General features: G+C 39.7%; 1 protein-coding gene across 10 annotated transcripts in view; it reads right to left on the bottom strand.

Moving 5' to 3' along the window:
• The window catches only part of AFF1 (ALF transcription elongation factor 1), a 204989-nt gene that overhangs the window by 28360 nt on the left and 152025 nt on the right, over nucleotides 1-24604 (bottom strand). For 8 of the 10 annotated variants that reach the window (XM_067736543.1, XM_067736545.1, XM_067736544.1 and 5 more), the window contains 6 exons: nucleotides 22578-22664; nucleotides 21612-21648; nucleotides 17963-18014; nucleotides 6602-6656; nucleotides 6438-6475; nucleotides 4038-4194 (listed from right to left, as the gene is read on the bottom strand). In XM_067736543.1, the coding sequence (XP_067592644.1) occupies nucleotides 4038-4194; nucleotides 6438-6475; nucleotides 6602-6656; nucleotides 17963-18014; nucleotides 21612-21648; nucleotides 22578-22664 (426 nt within the window). The remainder of the gene's footprint in view (nucleotides 1-4037; nucleotides 4195-6437; nucleotides 6476-6601; nucleotides 6657-17962; nucleotides 18015-21611; nucleotides 21649-22577; nucleotides 22665-24604) is intronic. The other 2 variants (XM_067736549.1, XM_067736550.1) reach the window with 1 other exon arrangement.

Below are 24604 nucleotides of genomic sequence, written 5' to 3'. Positions count from 1 at the left end.
CAGCAAGTTAATCAAAGATATCTCACATGGGATTAACTGATTAGATTATTGAGTAAGGAGCTCGCTCCAGTAAGTGGATGATATAGGGAAGACTGCTAACAATTTTCCCAAGTGGAATATCCCAAACAATTCTATAAAAACACACAAACGTAATACGTTTAAGATATGTGGATATAACGTAAAGGCTTTGGGGCCAGGAAAAGGTTGGGTAATAAAACGATCAGGTAGCTAGACTGGGCTTTGTGTAACTGTAACAAAATAGAACTAAGAGGAACTCTAAGGAACTAGGTAGCATCATACTTTGGCCAGAAAGAGGGCTACAGAATTGTGGGGTTTTTGGTTTTTTTTGTTTTTTCCCTGCTTAAGACAACATACCTTCTTTGTAGCTCCCTCCACTTATAGCAACTCTATCCCCATGCTCTCATTTGAATTTCAGAGGAGGGAGAGAGGGAAGAAGGAAACTACTCTGACAAAGTCCCACATAATCTAAAACTGCATTCAATATTCTAACAAAACAGGATGGTTGTTTAGGGTAGAGAAAAGATTAGCACACCATACCTACCTACTTGTCAGACATTATTTCTTGAAAGACTTGAGGGCGTGGTAGTTCTAATGGTTAAATGATTGGGAACAAGGCATTAAGATATATCATTTATATACTGGGAGACTGGGAGATTGGGATTGACATATAAACACTTGATACTATGTATAAAATAGATAACTAATGAGAACCTACTATATATATAGCACAGGAAACTCTACTCAATGCTCTGTGGTGACCTAAATGGGAAGGAAATCCAAAAAAAGGGGATATATGTATACATATGGCTGATTCACTTTGCTGTACAGTAGAAACTAACACAAGACTGGAAAGCAATTATACCCCAATAAAAATTAAAAAAAAAAAAAAAAGGATGTATCACTTATCAATCACCTCAGGAACCAAATCCTTCAAACCCTTTCTCGGGAAAGGTATAGAGATCTTTCACCAGGGCTACGCTGACAACTGCACTGCAATCAGTGACACTCTTGCTCTATAGAAGAGTACCTACACATTAACCAAAAGGGAAGGTCATTCCTGGTATAAATAACATCCGCTTCTCCCCCCCACACCCCAAAACAGGGCAGTTTAAGATACATTTAGTAGTCCCTAAAGGAATGTCCTGGTTACAGAAATAAAACATATTTTCTTCTACTGCGGTACTGAAAATGTCCAGAAGGGAGGCCTATGGCCCAATTGCAGGGTAAAACTGAGTTGGTGTGCCCAGACGAGAGGAAAGGGTAGGGGTGATCCTTTTTGTATACCTACTACAAAGATGTAAAATGGATAGAATTCCTTTAACGTTAGGTATTATTTAGGTGCTGGGATGGGGGAAAGTTTTACATAAGAGATTGATAAAAAACAGATTTTAAGATGAATTTTAAGAGTGTAAGTGCTGGAGAGGATCAAGGTTTGGACTTTCATTTCTTCCTCAGCCTTTCCCCATGCCCCACCCCCAGCCTCCCAGTGCTGGATCAACCCAGACACTGCACAGAGGAGGTGCAAAAATATATGAGCATCTTAATAAATGTTTGACTGTATGTCTCTTTACTTCTCCTAGCTTCTCGAATTGGCAAAAGTTCGTGTATTCTAGAATGGTTTTGAAAAAAAAGTTTTCAGCTATGCACAACATATGTCTTTTGGTGTTTTTGTAAAACATCATAGTTGTTGTGAGGGAGTACAACTCCAAAACTTGAGAAAAGAAAAAAAAGAAAGAGAGAAGTAGCATGATGTAGTAGGAAAAAAAATGGCTTCTGAGCTAAACGGCTATGGGTTTCAATCTTAGTGCTGCTACTTCCTTACAGGTGAAAAGAAAGCTCCCAACCTTCTAGGGTTGATAGTTACATTATGTAATTTATGAAGAAAGTGCCAAGATCTTAGTAAATAATCGACCACAGTTGTTTACTACCAAAGAATTAGACAATGAATAGATTAGAAAATTAAGCAGATCCCTGAATAACAGAATAGAATCATTTTTCCCTGAACTTTACTTAAGCTGTAAAAGGGCGATACGTCCCATATATTCTGAAAAGCTGAGATTTACATGCTGACTCACTATAAAGAAGAGACTGAAAGTGGTTTTTCCCCAAGTTTACCTCCAGCCCATTGGCACACATATAACATTTCAGGTCTCATAAGGTCACTGGACAACTTCGTCAAATGAATTTAAAATGGAGACTTAAGGAGCAAATTCCTCAGCATTAAAAATAGAATAAAGAAAAGGGTGAGAAAGTTAAAGCTAGTAACTATGACCTATTATGGAATTCACGTAACGCTCAACTAACACAGATTTACAATAAAGCAGGTATTTATTTTAAAAGGAAAGAAAGGTTGTTAAATAACTTCGGGAAAAATTAAAGGTTTAAAATCTAGACAAAGACAAAAATATGCCTGAGGAAGTCAAGCCTTGGTACATAACCAACAAAACCATACTCAAGTCTAGATTTGCACATTAACACAAATATACAAATATGAGCCTATTTAGGAAAGTGATTTTAAAAAGTAAAGTACGATGGGAACATCATTTTTCATCTAAGAGTCTCTACATCTATTCTATTCAATAACCTCGTGAGCAACAAGATATAACTGTTTCATTAAAACAAACACCAGGTTAAATTTTTCTTTCAAGTTTTAATTATTCAGCCAAGTCTGTGCCATTTCCATTTTACTTGAATTGAATTTTGATTTAATTGGATTCTCTTGCTTATATCAGTAACCAAACAAGCATGCAGATTTTTCTTAGTGAATAAGGGTGAGACATAAAGCAAAGATCTTATGAACAGTAACATGAACAAGCACACAATTTCTCTGTAGAGCATATTCAGTACCCTTTTCCCTGGGGCATAGAGAAATTACTTCAACAGCAATTAGTATCTCAGGAGAAAACAGAGAGCCCCCAGAAATACACAGAGTAGCTTCTAAAATCTGAAAGGCACTTCAAGTGCAGCTAATGCTGATCTATGTTTATTCACTCCAAAAATAATTACTGAGCACTTACTCTGTGCCAGACATAAACTCATATCTAACAACAACAAAATGATACTCAGGTATTTTCCTCATCCTCCCTTGCCCTCGGACATGGTTCCTCAGTCTCACTACATCATCTCCAGATGGATTTGGTTAATGCTCTCGTGCAGTGGCCTTGCTTTCTAAACAGCAGAGACAAATACTGAAAACTTTAACGCTTTCTTAATCAGAAAATCTCATTTCCTGGGATTCCTAGCTAAACACAGAGAATAGTTTTCTCTATATAAGCTGGTCTAGTTCACTAAAAATGTCTTCCCCAGCAAACATTTTACCCTGCTACTCTAAGTTTTGAAGACATTTGGCAACCTTGTTAGTTGTTACTACATTACTTTTGTTCAACAATCCAGTAAATAGCATAAGTTCTCCAGATACATTTAGTGCTTGACATTTTCAGTCTCATCTGTTTATCTTTACAATATCTCCCAAGGATGGGTGACAGGCAAGCACTATTCCTATTTTACGTGGGACAGTGGAATCAGGAAACACGGCCCTGGCGAAATTACATCGCCATCAATTTAATGCATGGCTTTTAGTGATTCAAAAATAGAACCTCTAACGGCTTATTTCTAGTTCACGTTCCTGCCCTTTGCTAAAGCAGGCTGTCTCCTTTTGATTTAATTCATGCATTCCTAAAATTTCAAAAAGCTTTCTCATTAATATTAAAATGGCAGCCTACTGAAAACGATTTTTGGTTTTTTTTTTTCTCGAAAGAAGGGAAAAGAAAATGGGGTGTACATATTCTCAGTGCGTTGCTCTTCAAAACAGCTCTGGCAGCAACAGGGAAGAACCTATCATTTTCAACAGGAGAGAAGACATCTCTCCCAAACTTCCACAGCCCAACGCCAAGAAACAAGTAAACACGAATAGCCAGCAGCGTGCATGGCGGCCGGAAAGCGCCGCCCCCAGGACGGAGCCCCTCAGGCAGCCGGGGCCACCGGGGGTCGACGGCGCGCCCGGAGCAGACCAGTACCTCGGGAGCCGGGGCTTCTCGAGGCTCATTCTCCTCGCTGTCACTGGAGCTGCTCTCGCTCTCCGAGTCCGAGGAGCTGTCAGAGTCGCTGGTGCTCTCCGACTCAGCGCTGCTGGAATGTGCTGAGGCCGCGGCTGCCGGCAGCGCCTGCGGAGCGCTGCGGAGCAAGCGAGAGAGTCAAAGACCCACGCGAGGTGGATTCCTTCCCTCCCGACTCCCTTCCTTCTTTGCCCATTTTTCTGCTACTCGAAAGAAGGGGCCTCAAAGATTACCTAGCAGTACTAAATGACCATGGCAGCCAGTTGAGCGCAAGCAAGGCCCATGGTGGCTCAAAACTCAGTGAAAAAGCCTTGCAACAGCTCACCAGGTAACTGCATAAAAGAAGCCTGGGGAATTTTTCTGAAGAACACTGCGAACTATGTAATCAGGCGTGGACAAACCATAGCCTGAGCTGGCTGCCTGCTTTTCCAAATAAAGTTTTGTTGGAACACATTCACACCCAGTATTTTATGCAAGGTCTGTGTCTGCTTCTATACTACAAAAGCAGAGTTGAATAGCTGCAACACAGACTTTAGGGCCCACAAAGCCTAAAACCTTGACTTTCTGACCCTTTAACTTTGCTGACACCTGCAATATAAAACCCAAAGGAGTTAATTTATAAAAGAACAGCCAATCCATTAAAGTCTTCCTCTATTCTCCATATGAGAACCAACTGTAGAGAAGTCAGGGACTGCTGAACACAAATGGGGTTCCTTTGGAAAGTGACCCCACAGGCAATCCACTCACACTTCTTGGGCAGAATGATAAAATGGGCCGTTCTTTATGAGTGGCTTAGGATCACGCCCAAATATCAGCTGAAGTAGAGAATAACTACTTCAAGTTTTCAGGATAGGGCAATAACTCTAGGCTTGTGAGAAAACACACAAGTGATCACACTGCTGGACACATAGAGAATTTCAAAGCGTATCTTAAAACCTTGCCCTAGATGGAATTAGCCACAGCAGTAAATCAGTAACTATAATCATGAAAGCCTCCAAATCTACCCAAAACATTTTCAAGATAATAAATTTATTAAGTAACTATATTAGAATAACAAAAATTTATTAGATAATAAAGTGACTAGTTGAGACAATTTTAAAACAAACACTATACAAAAACAGAACTTTCCCATGTCAAATTTGTGGTAGCTGAAGAGCTTAAACCAAGTGATGGTCAAAAAGAGATATACTTTCAGTATTATTCCTGCCTCTAATTATCACCCCCCCACACCTTTTTTTTTTCCTTTTATTCCCTCCTCCACTTTTCAGTTAGGTTACTTTGTCATATTTTCTAAGTCGTTACAAGCCACCAGGAATTACTGAACAAAATGGGATATAAATAAGCAGAGCTTATGAATCCTTAAGACCTCACATAATTATGTGTGATCTTCCTCCACATTAACTATAACCTCAGCTATATGAGAGCAAGGTTTTTAGTGCTGAGCTTGTCTCAAAATGGATGACCACATCTCAAGGGAGTAAAACAACTACAGGGTAATTTAACTCTTTGTCCACGGAGGACAGGTATTGGTATATTAAATCATTAAATTCAGTACCAGAAGAAATGGTAAATAAAGGTAGTTCACATAGTTTCCATTTCTAAAAACGAAAGCATTACATTTTCTAAAATATGGCTAAGCTGTTTACAAAGTGAAAACAGTGCCATTTTCCATCATACCAAAATGTACTGCAGGTGGTCTTTTTTTTTTTTTTTTTTTAATATTTATTCATTTGGCTGCTCGGGTCTTAGTTGCGGCATGCAGGATCTTTAGTTGCAGCGTGTGGGATATTTTAGTTGCAGCATGTGGGATCTAGTTCCCTGACCAGGGATCGAACCCGGGTCCCCTGCATTGGGAGCGTGGAGTCTTAACCACTGGACCACCAGGGAAGTCCCCTGCAGGTCATCTTTTAAAGCAACTGAAACAATTAGAAAATTCATATAACTATGAAGACAGGCACTATGGAAAACAATTACTAGAAATAATTCAGCTTTAATTTTTGAAAACAGAGCAAATCTGTCACTTTCATAAAAACACTGAGCTCTTCAGTGTAACTTTTCAAATACTGGTTACATAATACTGATGAAAGTGATTTAAGCTTATTTTAAATGCTCAAATTTTACACATACAAAACTGACTAAAGATTTAGGTGGACGCAGGGACTCTCTTTCATAGAGTTAACAACCTCTCTAGGGCTGATTTAAGCTTCCAAAATATTAAACAGGTACTTTCTTTTAACTATGATCATCCATCTCCTTCTCCCATGAAGAAGCTATGAAAATACTAAATAAGGCTGTAACTTCCCCATTTGGTAGAAAAAAGCAAACATTTTGTACAGATGGGGAGAAACCCAAACACAGTACCTTGGAGGTGCAGATGCGGACGGAGGCTTCTCTGGGGTCTAGGCATTCACAATAAGGGGAAGAAGGACCAGGAAAAAAACAAAAAAACAGGTTAGGATAAGCGGCTCAGAAATGTTACATGGATTTAAATGAATTCCTGGTACTGTGGGGTGTACAGAACTTACTTGATCGCTGTCACTGTCCTCACTGTCACTGAGCTGAAGGTCATCTTTGAGCATGCTAGAACAGGCAGGGATAGAGACATTGTAGACTTTAAAATAACGTCTAACAACTTCTTTTAGCATGTAAACATAAAAAATATGCTTAATGAAACAAAAGAGGGGTGGGACAGGTATAACTTTTATTTATTCATCAAATGCTTTATTTTCTTGGAAATGTTAAGTTTTACAATTTTAACACAGAAACTAGTTCAGTCCAAACTCCTTATCATTTCAAAACTGAGTCTTTCACACGTTCTGAGCATTAAAAGCAGAACTACAAGTTCTGCAAGTGATTTGTTGCCAGCCCTGAGACTAAGGGTCCCAGGTCCACACAAACAGAAGAAACAACAACAACAAAAATAAATAAAATAGGAAAATATACAATACCCTCAAATTATTTTCTTCTATGGTCTCTAACAACTCGAATAAATGATTAACCATTAAATGAGTTAATACTGGATGAATATCTGTAAAGTACTTAGAACAGTGCCAGGCACTTAAAAAGTGCTATATACGAATTAAATAAATACATAAAAATACAACTGTCACCAAACAGTGCAGTTATGTTACGTTTTTGTCCAAAGACATTATTAATATTGAACTTTTTCACACACACAAATATCTTCTTCTGGGTGCTTGAACACTAATCCGTGAAAAGAGTAGTAATACAAATAATACGGTTGTCTAAAAACTATGTTTAACCTTCCTGCTATCATTCAGGTAAAAATAAAAACTCAGTTCATGTCCACAAAGTTATATTAATACCTCTCTCTAGGCATTCAAGTTTACGATGAACCTAAATATTAAAAGCAAACATTTTCCAATCTGTACTTTGTTTACTCAAATCTTAGCCCCTTCCCTACCCCCTCCCCTTTACTTTTTCATGGAGATATCCAAAATCAAAGGAATGAATCTGTAATTGCTCCCCCCGACATCCCCCAAAATTTACAGGCATGACTCTTTGAGGAAATGTAAGTGAAATTGGAAAAAAAAAAAAAATCTGCTTGAGTATTACTGATGTTCCAAAAACCAAATTATATTAAGAAGTTACAATCCTTCAGTATTTCTAAAAATACCTCTTCAATATTCTGACCAACGATTTTTATTGCAAACCCACTACCTCCCACTAAAGTAAGCAGGCATTATTATTTTGGGAATCCATGGTAAAAATCACTATATTTTCTAATGAAAATAAATGGTAAAACTTGGCTCTTTCAAAAAGACCGCCTACATGCAATGTTGTAATTCTGCCAAGGACTTATTTTCACCAACAAATGCACTAAAAACATCTTGTGATAAGTTTCTTTTAAAAAATAAAAACTGTTAGCTACTTGTAAATGTAGATCTTGCTCAACATGTATCTAGCAGAAGCTAAACTATTTTATCAAGGCTAGAAGACACAGCCTTTGGATGTACAACTTGGCGGCAGCAATCTTAATGGTGTACAAGAAGGAGTCACTCAACAGGTTTACTGCTAAAAATGCCTTGGCTGGGATACACACAAGCAAAAGATATATCTTTGGAATAAATGTTAGGTATAATACAACCAGCAAAAACAAATCTGGCAAAGTATATTCCATGTTAACCACCAACAACAAAACCACAGTAAATGGACCTCTTTATTTCTTAGTAACTGGGTTTGTTTTGTATAAAGCTGATTTGCCTTAATTTCCTGAAACAGCAGTGATCATGTAATTCAAACACACTTCCTGTTGCACGCAGCGGACTACTAAATACCTTGTAAGTTGTTTGCTTAGCTATTGAATGCCCAGTTTCCGTACATATACTCCCCTCAAGTGAGAAAGTATATGAGATATGTTCAGTAAGTCAGAAAGTATATGTTCTGACTTTTAGCTCCACTTGCTCTTAGGGAATAGAAGGGCCCATAAAAATGCTGTCCCAGGGCTTCCCTGGTGGCACAGTGGTTAAGAATCTGCCTGCCAATGCAGGGGACATGGGTTCGAGCCCTGGTCCGGGAAGATCCCACATGCTGCGGAGCACATAAGCCCATGTGCCACAACTACTGAGCCTGCACTCTAAAGCCTGTGAGCCACAACTACTGAACCCATGCACCGCAACTACTGAAGCCCGCACACTCTAGGGCCCGTGTGCCACAACTACTGAGCCCACATGCTGCAACTACTGAAGCCCACACGCCTAGAGCCCGTGCTCCACGAGAAGCCACTGCAACGAGAAGCCCGTGCACTGCAACAAGAAGCCCGTGCCCTGCAACAAAGAGTAACCCCCACTTGCTGCAACTAGAGAAAGGCTGCATGCAGCAATGAAGACCCAATGCAGCCAAAAAAATAAAGAAAAAATAAAGAAAAAGAAACCCCTTATTCTGAACATCAAAAAATGGGGCAATTTATTTTAAAAAAACAACAAAAAAACCTTAACCAAGTTTTGTTAATACAGAAAATTAATCATAATTGCCATCACAATTTTTTTTTTTTAAAAAAGGATCTGTATAGTTGGGAAATTTGTAACCTGATGACAGGTAAAGGTTTTATGTTTAAATGGATCAGTTGCTAAAAACCCCCCTACTGTGCCACAAATAATTATATTTGAAGCCAAGCACATCACTAAATTACTACACTATACTTCATATATTATATTCTATATATAATAGACCGGTCTTTCAATGTCGAGATGACAAATTGCAGCACATCTGGGTGAACCCCTTTGCACCCACTAAAAGAGAAGCAAATCTCTTAGATCTAGTCTCATTTATACCAATAAAACCTAGGTCAAGACCCAAGGGACATACTCAACCGTAAGCTTTTCTGAAGCAGGATCAAGTCATTTTTGTCTTCATATTTTCTTTATCTAGAACTTGGCAGGTACCCTAAGAAGCTGGCTGAATGAACAGCATCTCTTTTGCTGAATAAGTGACAGTACCACATAGCTGTGCCCTTTATGTAATCTGAACTTAACAGGCATTGCTTTTACTCATAACCCCATGGGCTGACTCTGATCAACCCCTCACATTCTAAGGATGAGGAAACAGCTCAGAACAGCCACCTAACTGGCCTAAGATCATGAAGCTGGTATATGCTAGAGCCTGCATGCAAAAGCCATTCCATCAGATACCATCTCCTTGCTCTGGCCAATATAGGACCAGTGGTTAGAAAACCTAACTGAGGGAATGAAATCTAAGTTCCAGAACCCACTGAGAGAAAGACTCTGGTTTAAAAGAAAACAGGAACTATATTGCTGGAATAAAATGAATACACTATTTTTCTCCTATGAAAGTAAATGAACTTTAAACTTTATATACTGTTTAAACTGGTTAAATAACTAATTTCATTTCCAAACTCCAAGCAAACCAGTTATTTCGAAGCATATGGCACCATATGGCTTAGCTTGGCACTGTTCAAAAGGAGACAGATGCTCAGGTAAAGCAACTCTTTGAACTATCGTGTAGGTTTCACATTTTACATTGTCAGTTAGGTAAACTTCTTACTTAAAGGTTACAAACAATCCTCAAACCCCTTTGTACAAATGCATTCTTCAGACAGCTGTTCTGCAAAGCTGAAAGAGCTGCACACAGGTTCCGGCAGGCACGCTTCAGCAACTCAGAGCCCCATTGTTACTGTGTGAAGACACACCAGACAAGCCTTTATTGCTCTTCCATTCCTCCTTCGTACTGGGCTTACCCAAAGCTTCAACTGCCAATATTCTGTAACATCTCAATTCAGAACTCCAAAACTATTTCAATACACTGATTTCTTGGCTTAACGTTTCCTATGATCGGGCCATACCTTTTATTTGGAAAAGAGCAAGTGAAGGCAAGCTCACGGTACTTAACTTGCAGTTAATAGTCACAACCCTGGTATTAGATGTGCTCAAAATGGCAAATAAACTGATACCTACTTTTCAGAAACCACTAATGAGCATGTGAGAACATACTTTCCTTTTTTTTTTTTTTTTTTTTTTTTGCGGTACGCGGGCCCCTCACTGCTGTGGCCTCTCCCGTTGTGGAGCACAGGCTCTGGACGTGCAGGCTCAGCGGCCATGGCTCACGGGCCCAGCCGCTCCGCGGCATGCAGGATCCTCCCGGACCAGGGCATGAACCCGTGTCCCCTGCATCGACAGGCGGACTCTCAACCACTGCGCCACCAGGGAAGCCTATACTTTCCTTTTTTGATACAGGGCAGAAATAAGGACTGCAAATGCTTTTTGTAGGAGATGATGGGAGGTGATGAGTTAGAAAGAGGGCTCCGCATACAATAAATTTTTAAAAATGAAAAAGCAGACCTTAATCCCTTATAACACAACATAGAAGGGGGACTCTCCAAATGGCGACAGCAGTTGGCAGAATTCAAATTAATGGAGAGACTGTCTACGGGAGATGGTGGACTAACAGCGCAGAGGGAAAAGTGACTTGGTACGTGATTCACTATAGTAAATGACCTAGCAGTTGATAAGGCAAAAATTGCAGCCAAAGGTATAAAAGATTATTTAAACTCCATGGATGAAGTGAAGATTAGAAAAATCACAAGAGTATAAATGAGGGAAAAGTTAAAGTTAATAAATAAGATTAAATCATTAAGTACAATAAATAAGGTACTAGTATAAGATGACATTCTGGACAACTAGAAAGAAAATCTAGAAAAATTATTGCTGAAAATTATATTTCTATTAAACGTTGTTTATAGGTATTTAACCAAGTTTATGTGCAATGTTTTTCCTTCTACATTTATCCTGAGTACTTACTATATGCCAGGCCCTGCTCTAGACTTTACAGATACAACTCTAAGCAGACAGAAACCCCTGCTCTTGTGCACTCAGAGTCTAGGGAAGGGAGATAAATAACCAAACTATATTCTTTCTCAATGGGTAAGAAGCCTAGGGAGCGGGAAGTAAGCATAAAAGAGAAAGGATGGGTGTGGGTTGTTCTAGTTAGGGTAGTTAGGGAAGACTGTACTGATAAGGGGATGACATACAAGGAGGGACCTGAAAGGAGGAGGGAGCACAATGCAGGAAATGGGGAGGGTGATTAAGGCATAGAAAAGAGCAAAGAGGCCAATGTGGCCAGAGAGAGAGAGAGAGAGAGAGAGAGAGAGAGAGAGAGAGAGAGAGAGAGAGAGAGAGAGAGAGAGAGTGTGTGTGTGTGTGTGTGTGTGTGTGTGTGTGTGTGTGTGTGTGTTGGGGGGGTATAGGAGAGGAGGTGGAGAGGTAGGTTATAGAGGGCCTTGGAGGCCTCTGCAGGGTGGATGAAAGGGGTGGGAATGGACGGGGAGAATATGAATTCTTGTGCAAGTAAACAACACCTTGCTGCTTTAGAAACCCAGCAACCCAGAGTGGGGGGAATGTACCAACTGCTTTTAGGGCTAATAAAAACATCTTGCTCAATTTTTCAATCTATGCTTAAATTAATCTGGGGTCACTTACTGTAGTAAATTAGCAGCATGATTAAAAATGAGACTTAAATAGACTCTTAAGGACACCCTTAAAACCATGTTTTCCAGATGCAACTGAATACTTCAAAGCAGTCACTTCCAATAAGAATTACTCCCTAGCAGTTTTCAAATGTCTTCAGAGCCTGTAGCCCATCAAGGCCCTTTAAAGGGGGCAAGTATTATCTGCCTCCCTCTCGTCATTCAGGCTCCAGATCAAATGTCACCTTCTCCGAGGGACCTTTCCTGAGCCTCCCAGAAGTATCAACACCACCCAAAAAAAAAAACAACCCTGCTTCCTCAAGCCTGTCTCTGTCACATCACCTAGTTTGTATTACATGCCACCCGCATTGAGTTACAAGGCATGGAAGACAAGGACTTTGTCTCACTGGCTACTATTTCCCCAAGTACCTAAACCAGCACTGGGCACACAGCGTGTATTTAATAATTATGTACTGAATGGATGAGTGGAAGCAATTTTTGGAAGTATCTCCAAATAGCCTGGCATCCAGCCCAGAGGCCAATATTTATATAACTGGGGTCAAAGCATGTTAAAGAACGATGAGAATGACTTTTCTTATGTAGAACATAAGCAAACCCATTTACGTAACACTTACCTATTATAAACCAGGCACTTGATAAATTTATTCTTCTTGTCCATTTTATTTGACCTTTGGTCTAAGACCAAGTACGGAAGTATATGTTATCCTAAAGGGGTGCTCCCAGAGTAGTTCAAGCCATCATTTAAGAAATATATATAGCTCCAAGAGGAATACTTTGAAGAAGATGATCTTCCAGCACCTTAGCAGTATTTTTATAATTATTTAAAATATGCTTCATTTCATAGCCTCACCAAAATATCCCTTCAATATTATGCAAGTTTCCGGCATAAATTTGTATTCAGTGTTAAGTTAAATATTGTCCTGCAAGGGATCCTAGAATATTGTCTCCTAAAGCCAGAACCCCAAGAATTAAACTGACTATTCCAAAAGACTATAATTCTACCATGAAAGGAGGTGATTCTGCATTTGGGAGTTTCAGCATTTTCTAAATATTGATTTAATGTGTCCTAGTAACTATAATTCTGAAATAAGCAGATTAAACATTGCACATAATGACCATTTGTTTGCTTTTACCTAAGCATGAAAATTTCTTCAATATCCAATATTACAAATTCTCATTTCTCCATAGCATGGCTAATAGTAACTCACTAAAAAAAAAAAAAAAAGCTATATTCCTTATTCTCTTTCATTTTACACCTCTACTTTTTCTCTTGAAAACAAACAGAACATTTCCTTCTATATTTAGATTAATAAAATAGTTATGAATAACAAGAACTTTGGATTCACAATCACTTGTTAAGTTTGGAGTGAAAATAAAGTGTATCTTTTTCCAGCAATGCCAGATATTTGAGAACTGAGAATTATTATTAACAACAAGATCTCCATTTACATTCTGAGAAGCTGAAGGTTTAATGTAGACCTACAAATGTATTACTGACCAGCCCAAATGTTTGTTACTTGTTTTCAGAAGAGCTGAAGAACTGTTAATAAGGGATAGGGGTATAATCTCAAGGACAAATAATTTATAAGTTTTGCCCATTAGGGTGAGCTCTGCTACTTCAACCATACATTTATCAGCAAACAGCACTTTAAGTCAGAGCTGTCAATTGAAATAAAGATCCCAGGTAAGACACCTTCATATAGCACTTTTTTAAAAAAATTATAGTTGATTTATAATTGTTGTGTTAATTTCTGTAGAGCAAAATGATTCAGTTATATATATACACACACACACACACACAGAGTACACATTCTTTTTTATACTCTTTTCCATTATGGTTTATCACAGGATATTGAATATAGTGCCCTGTGCTATACAGTAAGACCTTGTTATTTATCCATTCTATATATACTAGTTTGCATCTCGCACAACTTTTAAAAATAAGACAAAAAGAACTACCTAGAAAAGTAAAAAACTTTTTTCCTTAGGTCAAATATGATTTAAACGAACAAGCAAGGCATTTCTTCAGACTTAATTCTCGGACATTTCAGCTGACACTTGTCCTGATGCGATGATTTTATACTGCAGTAAACTGATAGATTGGGTCTTCCTTAGTTTTTTTAGCAAGATATTTAAAATAATGCTTTGAGCAAAAGTTGAAAACTCAGGCTCATTAGAAAGGTATCAGACTCTTCCCAGCCTTTATTAACTTTGCACCATTCCGTCTCGTCACACTTCCAGGACAATCCCAATCTTCACATCCAAATACTTCCCTCATTTCAAAAGAAACTTCCCAAGTAAGTAATAAAAATTCCAAATTGCTATAACTGCTAATTTCTGTCTCTTAGTCTAAATAGGTAGTGACGATTTCTGAAGCAAAAATAAGAAACATAAAGGAGGGCACCATCTAGTAAGGACTTGGCAGTTTGGGGCTAGGGTAGGGGATGGGAGGGAGAAGGAACTTAGCCACAATAATGCCCATCAACTGCTCTATAGTTTCTAAAACATTAACACGTTATCCCTTTTGAGAGGTTGGCAAAAGCACTGACATTAGGACACTGTGTTTGACTGTACAGAAAGGGAACTATCCACAATCACGTGAAGGACGTAATAGCTGTACAGAAAAAGGAAATACTTTGGTACTTTGCCCTGAGAACTCAACAGACCCAAGTCGTGGAAAGGAAGAGGATTCCAAAGCTAGGAGCCCTTAAACCAACATTCCCCACCCACCCACCCACCCCCGCTCAAACTTAGAGGCAAATAGCACTGGATCCCTAGCTTATCACTTCCCTGAGGTACCTGGTAGAAAGAATTCATCATTTGATAATTAACTAGAGCTTCAACTACAGAGATTAAAAGTAACAGATTTAGCACATTTCTTTCACACCTACATCCTCTACGAGCTGGCTAACCGTCCCCTGCCCTCAAGTCTGGACAGATGTGAGAGTTAATACAGACTCTCCACAGTTTATTCTCTAGTGCCAGGCCCCTCTTTTTCCCTTTTATATGTACTGCTCTGCTTCTGTAAGGAGGCCTAAGTACTAGTAACTCTGAAAGAAAAAGCAGTAAGACCTATATGGATTTTTAAAACCGAAGTACAAATGACCCTGTAATTAACATTTTCTTTCCTGACATTCAAAGTGCATTAGACCATCTCCCTGCCACACTATGTGACATTCAAAACAGTTTAACTGCTTGTCAAAGAACCCTAATGCTGACACTAGATCAAATTAACCTTCGAGCACTAAGAGATGTGCCATACTAACTCTGAAACAACGACTGTACTCTACAGATTAATTGGGACACTGCTTTCATCCAAGCTCCATAAAAGTGATTTCTTTTTCCCATAGGTACATTTCATTTTGGCACTTATCAATACCATCAGCCCCACCACACACAACCCTTCGTATCCACCCAGTCTCAGTATTACCTTCTTTTCTCTATCACTCTTGTCCTCTTCACCTGTACTAGGCCCTACTTTCATTCCTTCTCCAAGTTTATTAGGATCAAAACAAATATCCTTTCCTAGGTAATTTTTTTTTTTTAATTTGGTCACACTGCGCAGCCATGCAGGATCTTATTTCCCCAACCAGGGATCGAACCCAGGCCCCAGCAGTGACAGCGCAGAATCCTAACCACTGGACCGCCAGGCAATTCCCTCTAGATAATTTTTTTAAGAGAAATTTTTTTAATTAATTTATTTTATTTTTGGTTGTGTTGATTCTTCGTTGCTACACGCGGGCTTTCTCTAGTTGAGACGAGCGGTGACCACTCTTCGTTGCGGGCTTCTCACTGCGGTGGCGTCTCTTGTTGCGGAGCACGGGCTCTAGGCGCGAGGGCTTCAGTAATTGTGGCTCACTGGCTCTAGAACGCAGGCTCAGTAGTTGTGGTGCACAGGGCTTAGTTGCTCCGTGGCATGTGGGATCTTTCCGGATCAAGGCTCGAACCTGTGTCCCCTGCACTGGCAGGCGGATTCTTAACCACTGCGCCACCAGGGAAGTTCTCCCCTCTAGGTAATTTTATATAGGGTAAACCAATAGTTTTTATCTAGAAAACACTACATATGTCACAATATATGAGCATATAAACTTGCAGGCACCTCTGACTTCAATGGTTTAACTCACTTAAATCAGGAGAACCACCCATTTCTCTGAGTAGCAAAATTGTCACAGAAAATGGTCCGAATCCCTATCAACTACCTCGTAGGAAAGCTGATGAAAGTTGGTGTGGGAGGCTGCAGCTTTGGCCTGCCCGGGCCCAGATCAGACCCAGCTGCCTTTCTTCCTCTACACACACTTCCCAGGGACACAGCCACTTCCTCCCTTTGGTGCCACTGCTTCCACCCGCTCATTCCCCAGGGAGCTCCTCCTTTCTGTTCTTATTGCCAAGTGGGATGCTCTCAGCTCCCCTTTCCTTGCTGCCCCCGCCAAAGACCATCAGCCGGGGCCTCTTATGGTCTAAACAGCTTTACTATCAACCATCACAAACAGCACAAGGTGTAAACCCTTGGGGAAGTCACAGAGAGTCCACACAATTATTGTAAGTGTGGTCCTTGGCACCGTCCTGTCTATTCTCCACCAGGCATCAGATAGATTATATTTAGAGGAGGAGGTCGTTGGTTAAGCTAAGTCGGTGATTCTAGACTTTCAGAACTCAAGGGTAAAAAAATTTTTTTTAACAAAATGAAAGGGGAAAAAAGAAAAGGCCAAAAAAGAAACAGGCAAAGAATAACATAGGGTTAATTTTTTTTTTCTAGTAAAGGACAATAAAAATATAAGCAAAACCTCACCATCAGCCAGAACCACAAATGAAACAGATTTTTATTACACATACAAAAATCCATCCTTCAAACTATAATAAACTTATCTTTTTAAAAAATTTTTTATTTTTTTGTTTTTGGCCGTGCCGCACAGCTTGCGGGATCTTAGTTCCCTGACCAGCGATCAAACCCGTACCCTCCACAGTGAAAGCGCACTGTCCTAACTAACTACTGGACCTCCAGGGAACTCCCAATAAATTTATCTTGTTAACAACGACAACAAATCGTTATTTTTTCTTACTTTGCTGTGGAGATGTGAAAACAATTGCATCAAGGACTTGGCACTTAGGAATAGTGATTTAACCCCGTTCCATATTCAGTCATGGTGAGGAGATAAAAGAACCTCTTTGCCTCAACTGTACAGTTTTTAAAATATTCAGTCCACAGCAACACCCCCTCCCAAAATACACGGAACAAATCCTATGCCTCGAAAATAGAAGAAAGCTGGAGCTTGAACCTGAAATCCTCAGAAACTAGCAACTCTGTGTTAGTAACTGATCAAATACTGAGGAGAGAAAGGCCTCCTCACTTAGTCCCTGAACCACTGCTAGTCATGAAAAGAAAGAAATACTAGTTCAATACCACCAAGAAATGACAAATTGGGTCAAAATGCTGGTTTAAAAATCTTTACTATGTAGTTTCAACTGTTCCAAAAACCCAAAATATATCTGGACTTACTTGGCCTTAATAAAGCACAGCTGGGCAGTAAGACTCACTCTTTATTAGTTAAAACTAGGCCAAAAAAGTGGCAGAAAGTCTGAAATTGTGCACATCCCCCGAAATTTGTTTCCACAAGCTAAAACTATTTAAGACTGAAATTTATAAAGCTAAAACCTTCTATTTTCCACAGTTAATATGTAAATAATGGCTCAAATGCCTTTCTTTTTGAGAAAACTCCTTAGCAAAATCTTAAGGTTCCTAAACCTTCAACAGGACAATTTAATCCAAATAGAAATGTTGGTCATTTCCTCCCTTTACACTGCAGCAGTATTTTATGAGTCATTACTTGAAAGCAAGGAGGAAAAAAAATCTAAGCAACAGATTTACATGGGAAATTACAATGTTATATTATAAACTTTTAATAAAAAAAAGAATTTTACTTACGATGTTCCCTGCTGAGAATTACTGTGGGTTTTTGAAGATGTATCATATTGTTCTGTGAGTGAGGGAAAAATGATCAGAGGAGAACAATGACAAATTCATGAGACCGTTAGCTATAAATTCCTTCTTTTTTTGCTGTCCCCCTACTTTAACCTAAACACTCAGTATACTTAAATTATGTCAACCAGAGTGCTATACACTGCTTATAAAATAACATTTATGTTACGTCTAGAGAGAGGGCTTGCGCAGAACTGGAAAGCCCTAAAATGAGCGAACACACTTTGAAAGCGCCAACCGGCATGCCGACCACACTGCCATGGGCAGGAGACTCTCCTTGCTGTCAGCTGGCGGGGCTCCCTTGTGGAAGCACTAGGATGGGGCTGCAGTCACCCTCACCTGGTTTCACGTCACATATCTATCCATGATTTGCTAGCACTCTCTTTTATAGACTCTGTCCTTGGCCCACTGTGCTCCCACCCATCCCCCCACTATTCAACAGCCCCCATTCGTTTATTCAACTGCTATTTACCAACTGCCTATTAGACACCAACATGTTCAAGGCATCTGACCCCGTCCTCGATGAGTGTACAGCTGACTGAGGGACATCAAACAGGCACGTGTTATCTACAACCCTAGGCAATGCAAAATCAGCACGAAAATCAATCATCTAAATGAACTGTCCCAGGAATCTACAGATTGGTCACTCTGTTGGTCATGACAAAAGGCGGCAAATTAGAAAAGAAACAAAATTAATTGTGTCACAAAGGATAGGTGAGATTTTGACAGAATGACTGCTGGCAAGAGGGAGATGAGGGTGGGGAAGGCCTTCAGGCAGAAGAGACAGTGAGCGAAGGTTGAACATGGGAGGAGTTGAAATGGTACAGATTATGAGAAGGGAAGGCTGGGGTGCAGAATGTGTGGTGGGCAGCATGGGGGGACCAGGGAAGTCAGATTTTAGAGGGCTCTGAGTGCCACAATAGGATGTTAAAACTTCAGTTGTCAGGGAATGAGACATCTCCAAAGCACGATGCAGCTATTCCTCAGAAAGATTAACCTGCGGGTGCTACCTGATGTAACCTAGAAAGGAATGGGAAATGTTAAGTGTGGAGGCTGCAGACCAGCTGGGAGGCTGTGTTTGTCTAGGCCTGAGGTAATACGGACCTGAAGCAGAAGGGGAATGGAAATACGGGTGCCTTTCAGACAGGGGTGAGGAGAGTGACCACTAATGTCATGTGGAGGCCCTTGAATATTTGCAATTAAACGCTTTATCCTCATGGTGGCAGCAGCTCTTATATGATATTTTTAAATTGCTTGCCCTTCTGGCTAGCAAGCTAGGGCTGGCACTACAAATTAGAGGGGCTAAAGTACATTCACATGTACTCCTACACAGTCATCTTGACCCGGTCCTAAGCTCAACGAGGCTCTGGTAATCCTTAGGCAGCCGTGTTTTTTGCACATGCGAACATAAATACTGGGACATACAAGTAAAATCCCTATACTTCATTCTCTACAGACTGTCAGCTGGCGGGGCTCCCTTGTAGAAGCACTAGGATGGGGCTGCAGTCACCCTCACCTGGTTTCACTTCACATACCTATTCGTGATTTGCTAGCACTCTCTTTTATAGACTCTGTCCTTGGCCCACTGTGCTCCCACCCATCCCCCCACTATTCAACAGCCCCCATTCGTTTATTCAAAAAACCACAATTTTTCGAGAAATTTGAATTATCTTGCTGGGCATACTTTGAGAAATATATGTCACACTCCACTTTTCTGAAAGCTTTATCTGCACACACTCCATTCCTTCTTCATCCAACATACAACAACCAGACCCCTCCAGGATCCAACTAGGCCCCCCAAAGGCCACATTCTCACAGAGGTAAAAAGGGTTTCCAGCAGCAGCATAAAAGACCCCAAGGTAAGCATCTGCTGAGCCAAGACCTACAGGAGACCTGCCAGTGTCTGAAAACTTCTCATCAGGGCAAGGAGGAATCAGCCTACACTATTCCACAGGCCTGGAGGGCCACCACCCCTGGCGAAGAAAGTGCTTACCAGCTCATGTTCAACTATATTTTGCTAAAAGGAGAAATCAGACAGTTTAAAGGATTACAGGGTCTTTCTAAACCAGGAGGTAGCAATCATGCAAGCTGTAAGTAATTCAGTGGAAGGCATATAATCTGCATGACTGGCAGCCCTAGCAAATTTGGGGGTGGGGTGAAGGGCAAGAGGTAAAGGAACGCACAGCAATCCTGCCCACAGCTGAGCTGGTGACCCACCTGCAGACTTATGCCACTTCACCCGTTATCTATCTTTGGATAGGCTGCCAAGATGTTGAGAAAAAAAGATTTCCCAGTCTCCCCAATACTGTGCAAGATGATCAGGCTTATCTCTCTGCATTTGGGGGAAATTTATTTACTTTTATTATTATTATTTATTTTTGGCCACATCACACAGCATACAGGATCTTCATTCCCTGACCAGGGATCGAACATGTGCCTCCTGCAGTGGAAGCACGGAGTCTTAACCATTGGACTGCCAGGGAAGTCTCTGGGGGAAATTAGTTAGGAGTTATTTGCAAAGTCTTATTCAGTACTTCTAGAGCAGGGGGCAGCAAACATTTTCTGTAAAGGTCTGATAGTAAATATTTTAGACTTTGCATGCCATACCTTGTGGCATAATAATAAATGAATGAGCATGGCTGTGTCCTAATAAAACCTTCTTTACAAAAACTAGCTGTACAACAGATCTGACTCTCAGGCTATAGTGTGCCTATCCCTGTTCTAGAGGAAGATTATTTCATTTCTTGTTTTTCTCATCTTTTTTACTCTCCTCATATCCTTGCAATTTAAACAACAGGATAATCAAGGGAAAAACACAAGTGAGGAAAAAGACTAAGGTGGAGATATTTCAAGAAGAGTCACCTCTATGGAATATCTATGAGCAATCTTCTCCCAACACATATATGCACACCACGCACCCTACTTTGGTCTCCCTATCCTTTGAAGACTAACACTTCGTAACTTGGGCACTCACCATATGTTGATGAACTAAATGATTGCAAAGACACGAGTCATTTTTGTAAGGCCTGAAATGCCTTGCATGTAGTTGGAACACAAAGAATTTAATGAACCGAGAGGTTACTGATAAAGAGAAAGGCTGGATCCAGTTAGCTTTCTTCTGTTTCCCACTGAATTCTCAAGTATTTACAATCCATTAAAAGGAACCAAAAAAAGAATTACACGACAAATACATATAGAAGGTCTAGAGAAACTATGTGCTCTCTTCCTTATAAAAATTTCTTGGTTTTGTTTAAAATAAATACAAGAAACACACAAAATACCCCAATCTATTCTTATATACAATTCCTGGGTAACAGTGCATTTAGAGTCACTCTCAAGATATTTATCATATGTGAGGTAATACCAAATTATATTTTATTTGTTAGGTACTTTACTAAGACATCTTCGTTAACTCTTTGCAATAATCTGAAACTCCACCTAAAGAACAGCTTTATGTTTGCCCTTCCTTCCTATTCTTTAACCGTAGGAAGCCTTCATCTCTGCTGGAGCATTTTTCATTAATGTTTTCTACATTAAAACAGTAAAAACATGCTTTGCCCTCCAATGCAATAATCAGTTCCACATATTTACTTACTTTGGTTTAGGGTTGCAGAACTGATATGCTGAGAATCCTAGAAAGAAAAATAAAAATCTCTAGTTAATAAAATATTAAGGTTTATAAATCCAAGGTTGCATCACTGTTAAATCTGATAAATATTGATACATCTAATTTTTAATAAAATAGGTTGCATTGCTTCTGTTGTTTCCTAAAGTTTATTCTTCCTTTGGTGTCAAGGATTTTCAACACAAAGTATAATGTTTTATCTTAAAATCAATAATAATAAATTACATTTTTTGAGAAAAAAACTATCATTAGAAAATGTGTAAAGTATCTAACATGGTAAATTCTGGTTTGGGTAGATAAAACCTCAATGACATCATGGAAAAGGAGAGTGATAATATATTAACAATGTGCATGTGTAACAGGCTGGACTGAACACAGATCTGAAGGTGATATTTCTATATTCTGAATGTTATCCAAAAGTAGAAAAGGCGAGGTGACAGTGTTGTTAATATACTGTTCACAAATACTTTAACAGAAATGTGCGAGTAGGCAGTTCACCTTGCTATTAAAACCATCACGAATGCAGCTGATTGCATTAAACTTTAAGAAAATGTAGGAGGTATGACAAGTGTAAATGTGTATCTGTAACGTATCTAAGTCCTGAACTAGGAAGCAGACACCCTACCTCACTTAATTCTCCTGCACCTCCGTGTCCCTCTTCTAAGGTAAAGAACCTCAAAAATGAATTTATTGTAAAGTCCTGAGTACTTTCATAAGCTACAAAACCCTATACAAATGTAAGATGTTCTTACTGACATAATTGGAGAGTGAAGTATTTGAAAGCATTAGGAAGCACTTTAGTAGCTAAATTAATTGCAATATTAACCTAATCTCTAAAGAGTTCAACAAATACTACTTGATTAATCTGGCACACAGCGATACTTCACACTTGTCACTGGTGTGGATGCACTGCCTGCTAGACTTGTAAGGAATTACCTTTGCGGGAAAAGGAAATTTGGAGGGCTCAGCTGTACTAGGCGTGTGTATTGCTGTCAAAGGAGGAGGCCATGAATGGGTCATTTCCTGGAAAGAGATTTGCAACGGGAAGAAAAGGTAAATTATAAATAGAACATTTATTGCTATTTAAGTTAACTTTTTAAACTGAATGTAGAGTGGAGTGATGGTAAATGAAAAGTGAAATCTTAAAAGTTATTTCATTTACTTTTTAAAAAAGCTCCTACTTGGTGGGCTATGTTCAAAAGCTGAAGCTCTCCAACAAACAGAACTGAAAAGAAATCAGTTCGAAGAAGAAAAACAAGAGCATAGAACAGGAATGGTCTTAACACTCTGAGCAGCATGAAGCATAAAAACGGTAGTAGGTATTACCAGAGTTTGTGTAACTATGAAAACTCAGTCCTGTCTCAATGCTTTCTTTCTCTCTCAGCTTCTTTATTGCATTTCCTGGAATTATTTAAGTTCAAAGGAAGAAGAACTTTCCTGTTTGACTTAAGCAAACAAGTAATTCAGGTCACTTGTTCCACTTGGGAGAGTTTTAATGGATTTGACCCTTCCCTGATACACATTATTAGTACATAAGAACTTTTGCAGAGAAGGCCTTAAAAAGTGACCGTCCCTTTTCATTAACAGAAGTTTCATTTCTATTCACTGTTTTCGTGGAAGCGAGATTTCTATATCTTCCCAATTAATATATTTATCTTGACATGAGTTCTTTTTTCTAAGCACATTCACTTGCTGGAAAACAAAATGTCATATTAAAGGTGTCTAATCGCAAATATGCACACGCACACACACTTTGTTGAAGAGCTAAAATGGCACTGGAGATTAACGTCAGCCCCTTCCTTTTACAGCTGAGAAAAACAAGGTCTAAAATGACAGGATCAGGTCCCCCAGGAAGCCAATGGCTGAAAGCACAGGGAATGGCCCCTTTGCGCTGGAGTCTGAGAGAAAGAAGTCCATCCCCACGTGTGTCAGACCTGCCAGGCAAACTGGCTTAAGATTGACAAGCAACCCTCCATCAGCACACTGGGGACCCCAGATAACACTATGTTACCTCACCTGTACAACACACTGTGGTTTTTTTTTTTTAACATCTTTATTGGAGTATAATTGCTTTACAATGGTGTGTTAGTTTCTGCTTTATAACAAAGTGAATCAGTTATACATATACATGTATCCCCATATCTCTTCCGTCTTGCATCTCCCTCCCTCCCACCCTCCCTATCCCACCTCTGGAGGTAGTCACAAAGCACCGAGCTGATATCCCTGTGCTATGCAGCTGCTTCCCACTAGCTATCTATTTTACATTACACACTGTGCTTTTTTCCAAGTGCTGACCAACCTCTCCATCACCACAGAAATGCCATCTGATCCTTGCAACAACTGGAGATGGAGCTGGGCAAGCATCCCCATTCCCCACCTCTGCGCACATCTTCCCTGCCCTTCCCCACAGCCGCCCTCCGGGTTGCTAGAACCTCAGAACAGACAGAAATGACCTGGCACAGTGACAAGCAAAGTAACCGATGCTGGCTCGAGTAATTTTTGTTAAAGGTGATATCATGCCCTTGCTCACTTGACTAACCATCTTTTGTTCAGTACAAAAGAGGAATTCTATACTAAAGTATAATGGAAAGAGTAGCAGCTCTGGAGCCAGGGACCCAGATTGGATCTTAACTCTGACCCTGCTGGTCAGGTCCGCCTGAGGAGTTTGAGCTCTCTGAGCCTTAGTTCTCAGGAAGAGGTGGACGAAGACCACTTATTTTTCAGAGCATAAAGTGCTGGAATACACGGTCAGAGAAAGCACTTAAAAAATTAAAAGCCTAGTTTTTAAAGAATTTTAATACTGCACCAAAGAGTTTCCTGTTGTTTTATTTATTTGACTATACTCTAAGGTATGGGACCATGAGAACATTATGATGTAAAAACTTGTAGTAATTGCAAAGGTGTCTGAAAGTATCATCCTTCGGTCTTCCAAGAATTTCTGTATAGAATCCCAATGGTGTCTA

The sequence above is a fragment of the Pseudorca crassidens genome, chromosome 4 (genome assembly GCF_039906515.1).
Source record: "Pseudorca crassidens isolate mPseCra1 chromosome 4, mPseCra1.hap1, whole genome shotgun sequence".
In the NCBI taxonomy this organism is placed as follows: domain Eukaryota; kingdom Metazoa; phylum Chordata; class Mammalia; order Artiodactyla; family Delphinidae; genus Pseudorca; species Pseudorca crassidens.
This window is presented reverse-complemented; position numbering and strand designations above follow the sequence as displayed.